Genomic DNA, 13,929 nt, shown 5'->3' with positions numbered 1-13,929 from the left:
TGTTATAGTGGCCAAACTGTGTAATTACAACTTCCGGATGGAACATGTGCCCAAAAAGCATTTTTTTTGGAGCATCACAACCCCTGCGAAATGACTTATTCCACTATCAGAATTTGATCCATATGGTCCGATAACATTTGTAAAGTCTAGAAGAGACACACTATTAAATCATTTTATCCCCCTTTAAGTTAGCGGAGGGCTAAACCAGCTCAACCAGCTGAAGTCTCTGGTGTGCATGTTCTATGGGCGCTGGGGCACATAGAGCATACATCCAGGTAATTTCTTTACAGTGGGAAGCTACTTTTTTGACTTCATGCACCGCTGAGCAACTTTCATGGGAATGAACGGGGCCCCGCCTCTAATACATCCATGGCGTAGGGTCAGATACTTCTTACTTCTCACCCTCTCTCCACTGTCTTTTGTTTCCCCTTCATCCCTCTCTCTCTCTCTTCATCTCTCTCTCCTTTTCAAAGATAGAGTTTCCTCTCTCATCCTCAATCAAGAAAGGAGCTTTGCTTATCACATGGATCATCATAACTTTTGGCCTGTATAATAGAGCCATCCCATCTCTCTTTTGTTTTCCCTCATCCCTCGCTCTCTCCATCCTTCCATTTGACTCGCATTTTTCTCTCTTTCTCTACAACAGAGGAGGCTGCTAAATTGATCAAAAGTCTTTTGAGGGAGAGACAGAAGGAGGGGTGAAGGAGAAGACGGGGAGGGAAATGAAAGGGAGGGAGGAGGGTGTTGCCAAATCAATCCCACGAGTCAATTTGTGGCTTGAGATCATCTACACAATAAATAAACAAGGAGAAAGTGGAGATGGGATGGGGAGGAGGAGGGGTGGCTGAGCAGAGGGAAGCAGTAGCAGGACACAGAGTTAAGCTGTGCAGAGGGCATCTGCAGGCCTGCACGCTGTGCTGCTGCTCTGCAGTGTTGTATTGTGCAGCCCAGTTGGTCTCCACTGGAATGAGAAGAGGATTATAGTCATCTGTGAAAAGTCACACAGAGTTTAACTTCTGGACAGACACCGGCTCTTTATTCTGTTTCTATGTGAGTGAAGCTGACTGGATAAGAACATTGTGATCCCATAGTTGCTTAGGCATCTGAAAATGGACTTATTCATGTATTATCTTTGAAATGTTTTGGTTGAATAAGCTGCCAAAGTAAGATTATTGTTATTGGACTAAATGAGATCAAGACCTCTTTCTCAAAAGTGACCTGAGAACCAGAGGTGACCAGAACACAAACAAATCTTTTAACACTGAATCCTCAGGCTGAACCAACTTGTTATTAACAGAACCGATTGCTTTTTGCATCGGAGCCATGATATGTTACCTTCTAGTGTGAACACATTACAGACTCAAAACCTCCTCTGTAATAAGGTCATGTGTGATAGATGGCAGAGATTTCAGGCAACTCAAGGCAGTTGTATAATTACAGAGCTGCTTGTGTGAAGGTTAGAAATAATCAACATCAACAGTTATTAATAGTGTTTTCATATGTGAAACTGAAACTCTAGGATGACTTGAATGTGGCAGCTCTCGTTAAGATCATTTGTACAGTATGAAAACAGCTTTACAGACAGCATATAACAGCACATGTATGAGTTCACAACCATGTGCATTTATAACATATAGTTTATTGTCTCTTTTCTCATAGTGGCAGGTTTAATCTGTCAGGTATAATTCATTTGTATCCAAAATGGTGAGAGCATAACCTGCTGGGCAAGATAATAGATGATAGATAGTATAATTGGTTAACACAATGAAAAACTGGTAAACCGCTAAAAAAAAAAATCCAACTTCATTAAATTTTTATAATATTTAAAAATAATGACAAATACTCAAATGATCCTAATTTGATTATACTGCAGTTTAAAAAATCTGAAGCCTGACACCTACATCTTGAAACAAGACAAACCGCCGCTCTGGGATCGGTAAAATGACACTTGAAATAATTAAGTTGTAGAAAACAAGCTGATTTGCATCGGCAACGAATGAAACCATCTCTCTCCATTCACGCACTGTCATTTGCGTTGTGAAAAATGAGGTTTAAAGACTCAACAGTATATTAAATGACTTGTAGCTGTGCTTCACGCCTGATTTCCCTGGTGGTCGATGACTCTGATGGCAAGACAACTACCTTCACTTTCCCGTTATTTAACTTCTACCTCGTCCCCCCCCCCCCAAGGCTCCCCTCTCCATAACTGATTTCTCTCTGCCTTTATCTGTCTTCTTTTCAGTCCATCTGTCTTTCCCTTTTTCCCCTCTTCTCCTCTCTTTCCCTGGTGCTTTCTGTCTTTTTGCGCCTCCCTGTCATGAATTAACAACCTTTTTCTTATCTCACTGGTTTTTTTTTTTTTAATACGTCTCTCCATTTGTCTTCCTTATTTGTTCCCTTTCAATTCCCTCATCGCCTGCTGTCGTTCTCTCTGTCCTGTGAAACCAACACTTTTGCATCGGCGTCCATTCATCTTTGTCCTATTTTACCCCGCCTTATCTGTCTGTCTCTTCATCACTTTCTCTTCTTGTCTCTACCTCCCCCTTTTCTGCATCCCCTGCCATGTTTCTGTCTGTCCTCGCTTCCCCTCGTTTGGTATTCCTCGTGCTCTTCCTCTCATCCTCTCGAGCCCGCTCTTGTAGTCCTTTACCTTCCTCCTCATCTGGCTGAGAAAGCTTTTGCTTTCGATGTTCACATTTTTTTCCCCTCCTTGAATGCCGCAGCTCATACACAAAGCGAAGTTTCCTTCATCCGCTTTTCAAGTCTTTAGATTTTTTTTTTTTTTCTCTCTCTCTGCCCTCTGTGAAGGAGCGTTATCGAACACTGGGGGAAAGTTAGACAGAGAGAGCTAGACGAGGGGAAAGAGAGAATGAGAGCAAACTTGTTCCGGAGCAAAGAGACAGATAAGTAAAAATTTCCCTCCAACAGTGCGAGATGGTAATTACAGTGGATAAAAGTCAGAGAATCAAGCTCCTCCTTATGGCTTTCCGATGTACACACCAGAGTCAATATAGCTTTCATCTCCCTCCGTCTGTCTGTACTACTCTTTCCTCCTTTTTTTTCCCCCCTCTACTTCTCTCTTTGTCTGTCAAACTGTCTGTCTTTCTTTCTCATCTTGGCTCTCTTTCTCTTTTTCTCCCCGAGATACGGAGTTCCAAACGAGACCAAATCCAGTGACAATCACAGCAGCCGCTCTGTCTGCCATCACTGGCTCAGTGTGTTTATTCTCTCTCTGCTTTCTTTTATGTGTTCTTTAATCTTCCTTCAGCTCTTTAAAGATCCTTCCCATGTCTGCTTCTTAATCTATATATTTAGTGACAAAACCCTCAAAATCTCGCTCTGTCTCCATCTCGCTGCTGTTTAAGTGTTATCTGCGGTTTAAAACGACTATTTTCTCAATCATCTTCTTACTACGAGCTATTAGATTCTTCATGAACACAAAATCATCTACCAAAAGTTACTACAGCTTGAGTTACTTCACTTGAGCCATTTCTATATTTTTGTTGTTTTGTTTGCTCTTCTCACTGGTTTGAAGTGGGCGTGGCTCAGGTGGAAAAATTTCCATGCACCAATCAGAGTTTAGCAGCATTTGAATCAGCTGTGTGGTTGTTTGCTTTTGTTACCATCACTGTCAATCAAACCTCTAAATAAATAATAATTATGAACTACTATAACTATTTTTTTTCAAAACTTTAACTTTGTTGTTTATTTAGTCATGAATATTAAATGTTATATTAAAATTTCCCACATTTCCCATTGACTAGAAATAACATATACCTTTAAACAATTTAAACAAAGGATATTGCACTTTTTTAAATTTTTTAGTGGGTTTTTCTTTTTTATCTTCCATATGCTTCCACTGATTACAGTGTGTTCAGGAAATCAGACACTTGAATCAATCCATTTTTCTACATTCATTACCACATATATAATCTAACTAATGACAATAAAAGCAGACACATGTACTGTCTATTTCAAGTGACCTTCAGGTCTTTACAAGCTGCATGGGGAACTTATGGCTGCTTGGAGGTTACACTGAGTGTAAGTGATTCATGGTTAAGTGGATAAAACATACACAAACACCAGTATGGTCCTTTAACAGCCCCTTCTTCTCCAATGAATAGATAATAAATCTCACCATACTCCTCTTTCTTCTCCCAGCTTTATTACATAACAACCTGGAAGAGCCAAGAATAGGGAAGGAGAGAGGAGCAGGGTGGGGGGTGGGGGGTGGGGATGGCAGCTCCTCTGACCTCCCACCAGAGGAGGGAGACACAGTGATTGAGGAGCCATCAGCCGCGTGCCAGCTGCTTGTCCTGCTCCCCCATCGCTCCCTCCCTTCCCTCTCTTTCTCTCTGTCGTCCTCACGTTTTCCCTTCCCTCGCGCTTCCTCTCTCTTCCACTGCCAACCCCTCTTTCTCCCCTCTTCTTTGATCCTCTCGTTCTCTGTTTCCATCCCTTTGTCGCTTTTCGCTTTAATATGCAGTCACTTCCAGCTCTGTGACAACTTCCTAGTTATGGAGGCCCTGAGGGGACTTGGTTAAAAAAAAAAAAAAATGTGATAAAAGTATAGCGAAGCCATACAAAAGCCACTCTAGTCAATTTTTGTTCCACTACTTCCCCTCAGGGCTTCCATACCTCCTTCCGACTTTTGTCCCGAATCCAACCTTTCCTTCCGCTGTCTCGCCTTTCCCACACGTTTCTGTCAGAGAACCAGGAGGTGAAAGCAGCTGCTCGGGGCCAGGTATCCCAGGAAGAGAGGTGACAAGAGGGAGGCAGAGATGTATCCAGTCCCCTTGCTCCTCCGTGTTCCCCCCTGCCCCCTGGAGGTCATTGGTTCAGTGTCGTTACACCAGGTCACATCGGATCACAGGTACAGGCAGAGAGAAAGGTCAGGGTCAAGTGGGAAGAAGGTGGTGGGGAAAAAAGGGATGAAGGAAGCCATCCAGGGGGGAGGTCTTTTAAAGGTCAACTGTACTTTGGTGAATTTGTATGTTTGAAAGTCTAGTTATGTCAGTTTTTTTTCCAAATTCATATCTTTGTGACTTGCAGGAAAAAGTATTTTTGCATGCACATTAACACCACTTTTGTGCAGATCAGTCCATCAGGGCGAGGGCCTTGGATATGAATCACACTGTTGCTCCCTTAATTATTTATTCCATTTGCTGCTGATCTGGCCGTTTTTTTTTTTGGTCTTCTTGGCGTATGTCAAGGTGGGGTGCATAATTACTGCATGCACATGCAAACACACATTTTTTGAAGAGGCCGGAGAAGGAAGGGGAGAGGAAGGTGACATCAAATACATGTGGCACTGAGGTTGCATGCCTCAGGATTTGAATGTTTGAAATGTAGTTTAAATCAGAATTGAAAAATGCAAGTCAGTGCTTGTCAGTTTACCCAGTGCCAATGCTAAGCACTGAGCCCTTCACAGATTTAGAGAAATAAAGAAAGAAAGAATCTAATCTAAGTAATAGACGTCACTTGTGACATCACCTTTAGTATCTCAATGTAGGAGGGTGAGAGGGCTCGAAATGCTGTCTGATGTTACCTGGACAGAGACATTTCTGTGGATGGCAAAGTTTGAAGCTGATATTTCATACCGTACATAGCTTAACCAACGAGTGTTTTGTTGTTTTCTTCCTGTTTATGAGTAACACAGAGCTGTTGGACCAAATCTTTCTTCTGTTACAATGCAGAATCCCACTGTCATCCCTGTTTTAATGTCACATCTATGCATTGTGAGACATCCCCTTAAGCAAAGCAGAGTTGCGGACTTACGGAAAGTTTGCATTAAGTGCTCGAAAAGTCAACTTAAGAGCGTCAAACACTTGCCAATTTTGCAGCGGAACAGTCCAGATTTAGACCCCATTTACACCTTGAAGTTACTTGTAAACTGTATCTGGATATCCTATCTGATATCCTACCAGCTGAGACCCTGTGTTGAAGAGGGGCCCTGTATCACAATCTATTTTAAAGACCTACATGTGCATATCCCTAAGTGAATTTCTATTTAATCAGCAAACCTGAGGATCAGCTCATATCTGCCCCAGGATCCCCAAGCAGGTAAATCCAGCTGTGCCAAAGTGGTCAGTGAAGTCCTTGAAAATATCAAGAAACAATTTGTTCATGCAGGTTGTACAATACAAGATCTCTATTGGCTGTAAAATGCAAAAAAGAGAAGAGATTTTATTGAAATGGAGCGAAACTTAAAGCTGTAGAGTTTCAGCCCAGTTTGCATTATACAGTAAAAGTCTCTGCTCCCAAGGAGACTACTGAAGATAAGCCTGACAGTCCGCTACACACACACACACACACACACTCATGCACACATACCTACACAGTGTGCTCCAGTACATGCTCACACAGCTATTTCTACCCTTTCAATATTCTGTGCAGCCAGGTAGATGATTGTGCTGCTGATTGATACTTGGTTACAGTGATGTCAATCACTCAACGATTTCTGCATGAATGAATAAATAATCCGACTCGGATAAAAAAAAGTGCACAATTTATGAGTTTTACGGGACTTACCTGTCAGCCCCTCCACACTGTCCCCTGAGAATACAAAGAACCCAGGACAGCATTAAACCGGATCCTGGGATTGATGGAATTATAGTTGTTATAAAATGAACCGTAAGTCAAACCCACGCAAACACTTTGCAGGTGACCTCTACTGACTGATGTTTAATGCCCCAACACACCAGGAGCGCTGTTACGCAACAGCGGTCTTTACATCCGTCTGGAAATGAGCCCTGTTCGCCTTCGGATGTGCCCTACGGTATTATGCGGTGAATATTTCAGAATTCGACATGAGAATGTTTAAAGTTCAGCGTGCGGCGATGTTTGCCTCGGTGTAGGTGTGCTGTTGTGTAAGAGGGAGAGGTGAAAGTAGGTCTAATCAGTTATCGGAGCTTTCTGGAGGTGTTGCGGGCCTCATTTAACCAAACAGCTGTGAATGGAGGACACATTACCCTGGTGGTATATCTCACAAGTTTTTTTTCCAGTATTCCAGGAAGTTTAAATCCTTTCAATTAGAAAGTTGTCTTGAAGTGGTTATGAGATTTACTACATCTTGCCGATACGACTGTAAGTTTCTGATCAGCAAACATAAGCCCGGCAATGTGTGAGTTACATAAAATATACAGTTAAATTTACTTTCCAGGACAAATGCCAAAGGAAAACCTCACCAGAAATGCCTCAAGGTTAAATCTAGGTTCTTTTAACATGCTGCTGCCACGAGTATTTTAACATTTCAATGATATGCTGAAATATAAACTTTACAGAGGGAGTATGGTTTTTTTCCCTCCTCCTCTTAGTAGATTGTAAATCCAAAATTGTGCTAACTTCATGTTTTCCATTCAAACTGGTGTTCTGACAGAAAAAAAAAAATGCTGTGTTGCCACGTCAGGGATATCCTATAATACAATATTGATCTCTTTGGGAGTGCTGGAGGGAGTCCAGGGACTCATGGGATATGATGTTTTTGGTCAGTAATCACCGAGGTGATGACCCCTCGGATGGCGAGGTGTGTGTTAACATGGTTGCGGTGGTGTGTGTGTGTGTGTGTGTGTGTGTGCACCAGGAGGCTCAGCAACAGAGGATGACAGCAGGTTTTAATATGCAGAGCTTTAAGTCTCAATTCAGATCCTCAGAGAATCCTCTGCTGTCATTAAGTGATTTTTAAAGACTGCATTTGAAAGCTGTGTATCCGAAAACAGTGCTACATATGAGTGGTGGAAATGTACATGAATGTGGTATTTTGGGGAAGAGATCATGGAAGCCTTGTCATCAGATTCAGGTAACCATAGTGGATTGTGTTAATGTGCTTTAAGACAGTGAGAGGTTACTGCTACATCTGCCACCCAGTGACGTGGTGATTTTAACAGACAAAATTTTAATAGCAAAATTTTGGAGTGGTTGCTAACTCTACATCCAATACCAACAACCTACAGGTTGCTGCTAGGGTCACACTAGCCTTCTGTTCAGTGACACTGACTGCATCAGCCCCAAAGAAGACGTGATGATACAGTCCTGCAGCGTGTAATAAATAAGTATTAAACAGAGTGATCACAAACTATAAACTGTCTAACAGCTGCACTGCAATTATTATTGTGTTTAATGTGATTTTCCAAACTTCCATACACGTCCACCTGGTTAAAGTTGAACAATGGCTACCTTCATCATGTGGGCATCAGTTAAAGTTAATGGGAGACACTGACTCAGCGTAGGACTGAAGTGTATTGTGAAGGTATCTTTACTCAGAGTGGGTTGTAGCTTAAGGTAGAGGGAATGGTTAGTAATACAATCTGATAGTAGTTTAGCTAATTAAAATCATATTTATTGGCCCAGACTGGACAATAAAACTTGTTATTTTTTTAATGAATTGTTTGTTCACTGGTAGTGAACAAGTGTTTAATTCTGGGTACTCAGATACTAGTTAAGTTCAGTTAAGCATCAGAAAAGCATGGGTGGCAGCAATAACCATAAACTATCTAAAAGCACCTTCGTTTGGTTTGTTTGATTTTAAATCCATATTTAAAACACATTTATACATTTTTGTTTTTCTGTCTGTTTTTTGTAAAGGTTTCATCATCAAAAGGGACATTGGTACTGTAGCTATTACCATATAAAAGCAGACCACCACTACAACCTACACCGCAGAGAGATCTACTGGATTGTTCCACTGTACCTTTCATTTGACAAGCAGGCAGCTGTTTGACTTTTTTTTTATCTTGAACTCAGAGATTACAGGAAGCAGCAGACTTTGATTGAACTAATCTATGTGCTGATTTAGGTTTGTAAGTACCCCGTAAATATTCTAAAGGAATCACAATGTCCTACTCACATCAGTGCCTGGAATAAGCAGGGATGTTGGGAACATCATCTACCACCGGCTGCTTTAGTGCAGACAGCTACTAAAATACACAGGCCAGGATCGACAACACACATACACACCTGCAGTATGCAGTAAACACTCACACACATGAGTTATTCATAGATACACAAGGCTTGTGACTTAAAGGTCAGAATGATTGTAAGCAAAACAATTAAAAACATGTGTTTGAAAAACTTCATCTGTGCCAGGGATCTGGTGTGATATATATTATGTAACGTGAACAAATCCCATTTAGCTGGCATTTACCCAGAGCGCCTCACCAAGCGTGCATACATTTTCAGCTTGATTGATCCTAGTGCGAATCAAACCAGAAAGCATGGCAGTGTTATTGTGCATTCATATGCTGTCGGAGATCAGATATACGACTGTCCTACCAGGAAGTCCCTCTTAAATGTCCTTTGGCATGGAAGCAGGGGAAACTCCCAGTGGTGCATGTACTGACTGAGCCATAAAATACACACCTTCATCTCGCTGACAAGTTGTGTGTGGACGTGTGTGTGTGTGTGTGTGTGTATGATCGTTCACTTACAGAAGGAGCTGCTTTCGTCCTTTGTGCCTTCCATGGTGCCATCCGGCAGCATCTGGAGGTAGAAGCCGTGTCTGCAGTAGAGCCGCGTGACGATGCCCTTCAGCTGGGGCTCTGCAGAGCAAACACAGGGTTAAACACGCGTTAGCACCCAGGAACGCACGCACGCACGCTTGTCACTCCACATTTATGAATCTACAGTACTTGAGCATGCACATTGACCAAACAAGAGGCAGGTCTTGATATTTACACTGTGAAATAGTCAAACAGTGATGTGTGTGTGTGCTTGTGTGTGTGTGTGTGTATGTGTGAGACCGTGGCCTTCAGCGGGATTGATGGGACGTCAGTGTCTGCTAAAAAGACGGATCTTTCACAGACAGGTTCAAGTGAGGGAGGCAAGCTGTTCCTTCTGTGATTCTGTGTATGTGTGTGTGTGTGTGTGTAGGTATGACTTGTCACTTTCAGAGACACAAACAAGACTTAAGACCAGTTGACGGGAACAGCTTGTGCAATTGAGGACAAAAGCCATGTTCCCAATTGGTAAAACGTCAATTTTGGGTCAGTGGTTCAGGTTGGGGTTAGGTTTAGACAAGTAGTGGTTAAGGCTAGGATAAGTTTCCAGGAAATGAATTTAAGTCTATATAAATACCCCAAAAGTGCGTGAAAGTGTGTGAGGTGTTCAGAACATGTACGAATGAATCTTTAACATCGCATCTTCAAACTGACCCGACGACACTGAATCACTTTTGTAAGTGTTGCTGCTCAATGGTGACTGAGAGTGCTGTTATCAGCTTAGCCATGATACACAGTATGTCACTTCCACATTAAATGCAAGGAAACTATACAAGAAGGAAGGGTCATTACATCACTGTGTAGCACCTGAATGCACATTGGTGCCACACTTGAAAGCTCTCGACGTAGTTAGCGTAGTGGTGAGTGAGCAGACCAATCCTTCATCTCTCCCCTCTCGGTTTCACAGGTTATCAATCTGGGTGATGGCGGCTTGGCTATTTGGGTGTGTTGTTATTTAGTTAATGTTTCATGTGTTTTCAAGGTACATTTCATGCGATTTCTATGTTAATTCAATAATTTATTTGCATGCAAGTTATGTTAATGTTATGCTAGATCTATAACAGACTGGAGCTTCTTATGCATATGTAACTGAGGTTTGTAACAGAGTAACGTTAATAAGTTAGCTAAACTGTGATAATACCCTAACTAAATGAACTCTGAGTCCGTTAGCTAACGTTATATAATGTAAGTAGTTTTGTAATGGTGACCAGGTGGACAGCAGGGCACCAAACAAATAGGATTACAGCCCAGCTGTTGATTTTATCATTGCAGAGATTGCTTCATTCATAATTAAGATGCGTTACGACTGGTAGGTGAGTCTAAAGCTTTTCGCTACCTAATTGCAGTTAATTAGACTTGATAATACTAATAAGAAATATGTGATGCTAACTGTAAGATGCTAATTAAGTGTAAGTTAAGTTAGCATTAGTCTTGAAGTTAGCATGTGTGACAATAGCTAAGAGAACCATGGATGACAGTGGTTGCAACTGATGCCGTCAGTAAACCATTATTATAATGCTTTATATATTATATCTTAGCAATGCGGTCTTGGGTCAGTTATTTAAAGACAGTTATTTAAAAGGCTATAGGCATGGACGACTAACCACTCAGCCAAAGGGTCAACCCACTAGCCAAGAGCCTGTGGTCATTACTCTGTAGAGGGCACAGGCCTGCACCATGACATCCAGAATAAAAATATAGAGCTGGAAATGAGCATAAGAGTTCCCCTTAAATGAATCCTCTCCTATCGTGTGTTTAGTCTGCTTTCAAATACCAACTGTCATCATTTACTCAATGCACTCAGAGGCATCAGACTATTTGTTTCGATGATCCAATCAGGCATTTTCATTTTCTGCCAACGCTTTACAGATAAGTTGACGTGTCTTCCTTGTGTGTGTGTGTGTGTGTGTGTTGAGTTGTGTTTCTTTTCTCAGGCCGTACATGCATGACTGAGGGGCTCTTTCACTCCGAAGTGCTGAGAGAGACTAAATAGTGGATCAGAAGGAATGTCAGAATGCTGAAGTGTTTCCACAATCAACTTTTAATGAGAAGCATCAAATATGGATGAGGACAGAGAAGTACGGGGGCAGCTGGCAGTTGGCCTTGAGTTGACAGCAGGGGTGTGAGAAAGAGAGCGAGAAAGAGAGATACACTCTCCCTGAAATACATGAAAAACGAAGGAAAACAGCATATTTTTAGGAATTTTCTTCAAATTAAGTTTAATTTTCTTATTGCTAATGGAATCTGCAAGAGATATTTTTTTAAAAAAGAGCAGTCAAAATTAGTGCAGCAGAGTTTCAGATATGTGTCAAGCTCCAAAAACACTGGATCCTACACTTTCCATAATGCAACTCAGTTGCTGCTTTTATTTTGCTGCAGTCATGTCATGTCAGTAGAATGGGAAGAATAGGAAAAGCTTGACTCGGGAGACTCCCCCCTCCCCCAACACTAGCCTTGTAGTCACAACAGATTAATGGCAACTGAGTGCAAAGTAGCTATTTTTCAGCTATTTTCGTTAACAAACCCAACCAGATCCAAACAATATATATCTCCTTTTAAAGCTGGGGTGTGGGACTTTTGTCTCCCCCTTCTGGCAGTAAGAGTAATTACAAAAACACTGTTGACACATGCTCCGCTGTAGCCTACTCAGTCGCTACTGTTGCAGCTGTAGAACTTGTTAAATTGTTTTGAGCCTCACATAACCCCTGCGACATGACTCATTTCACTATCACTATCCATTCTGTCTGACAACATTTGGAAAGTCTAGAAGAGTTGCACAATTAAATTATTTTATCCCCATTCAAGTTAGCAGAGAGCTAACCAGGCAGCTCGGCCGGAGGAAGTCTCTAGTGTACATGCTCAGCCCGTATAGCATGTGCAATATGCATTCATCTGGCCAGCGTGGGAATGTCAAACCTGACACCAGATTAAAATCCCTGGTATACTGTGAAATACAGAGAGATTTATCTAGTGGTGATAGGCTTAATCAGCATTGTGTGAATTTGTTTGGCGAGGGCGTGAATGTAACGGACATCCATTTGTATGTGAAAGTTCTGCACTGCAGGTTTAAGCCATGCTAGCCACGTGGCTCTAGGGATCACAATGATGATCAGTCAGATAGTTGGTCCACCACTTTGGTCCAGACTGAAACATCTCAACAACTCTTGGATGGATTGCCATGAAATTTAGTGCAGGCATTCATGTTCCCTCAGGATGAATTGTAATAACTTGAGTGACTGATCTGATCTGACTTTTCATCTTGTGCCATCATCACGTCAAAATTTCTATTTGTCCAATATTGGGATTTGATTTTGATTTATGGCCAAGCACCTGCAAAACACTTGACATTCCCATCAGCTTTAGCTATACTTTGTGTTTAGAGCTAATTAGCATGTTAGCATTCTAACCTAAGATGGTGAACATGGTAATAGCTGTTTAACATCAACACTTGAGCATTTTCATTGTGAGCAGGTTAGCATGATGACATTAGCATTTAGCTCTGTGCCTAAGTATAACCTCAATAAAAGGCGCTAGCATGCCTATGTTTTTATGCTTGTAATTATGATATGTCAATTTGGCAAATTGACAAAGTTAAAGTGACAAAGGATGTTAAGATAAAAAGTAAAAAGTAAATATTCAACTTTTTTGTTGCAAAGCTAATGCTTTCTGCAAACTTCAAAGAGTTGTGGAATTGAAGCTCATTAGGGTTTGAGTTAAGCCTTGATGTCTGTGAATTAGTCAAAGAAATGCTGGTGTGTAATCCTGCCTTTCATGCTGACAGTGTGACACAACATGTTTCAGTGTTTTTCATTGGAGGCTCTGGCCTCAGCAGCGAGATGGAGTCGCTGTAACTATAAAAGATAAAAGCTCAACCATCCATCGCTGGCTGACTAGACACAGAAGGTCAAACGTTGAGTGTGGTAATCTGTAATATCCTGAGTGTTAATCCCAAATTAAGCCTCAGGCCACACACCAGGCCATGTGCTGCTTAACACATCTGCCATAGTGCAGTGCAGAGCTGAGCAACAAACACACAGAATGCAGGCTGATGTTGACCTTTAGCGTGACTCCGCCTCCGTATATCCCTGTTTGGTAACGATGCTGTGATCCAAAACATTCAGGGGAAATGCTGCTCAGACACAAGGGCATGCAAGACTATTGGTGCAGAGCCGTCACGCAGCCAACGCACACTCACACACAACATCTCTTACTCAATCCATGTAGAATTTACTTCTTAAAGCAGGGGAAATCGCCTTGAGTCATACCTGAGGCAGGATGTTGGTTAAACTGAGGGTTTAAATGCCCACACTCACAAACACACTAAACAAACAGAGAACCAGAGACAGAGAGTGAAGTCACCAGAAGTCATTTTATGGTTATATAAAATATGTGAATATCCCTTTAGTTTTGAGGATTGATGAATTTGTTTCAACAT

At 41.6% G+C, this 13,929-nt stretch overlaps 1 protein-coding gene across 2 annotated transcripts in view; it reads right to left on the bottom strand.

Annotated features, from left to right (window-relative positions):
- Positions 1-13,929, bottom strand: part of fgf11a (fibroblast growth factor 11a) — a 91,627-nt gene that overhangs the window by 35,676 nt on the left and 42,022 nt on the right. For both annotated transcript variants that reach the window (XM_044340605.1, XM_044340606.1), the window contains one exon: positions 9,426-9,536. In XM_044340605.1, coding sequence (XP_044196540.1) covers positions 9,426-9,536 — 111 coding nt within the window. The remainder of the gene's footprint in view (positions 1-9,425; positions 9,537-13,929) is intronic.

This window comes from Thunnus albacares, chromosome 22, assembly GCF_914725855.1.
Source record: "Thunnus albacares chromosome 22, fThuAlb1.1, whole genome shotgun sequence".
Taxonomy (NCBI): Eukaryota; Metazoa; Chordata; class Actinopteri; order Scombriformes; family Scombridae; genus Thunnus; species Thunnus albacares.
Note: the sequence above shows the minus strand (reverse complement) of the source record. Positions and strands in the feature narration are given on the sequence as shown.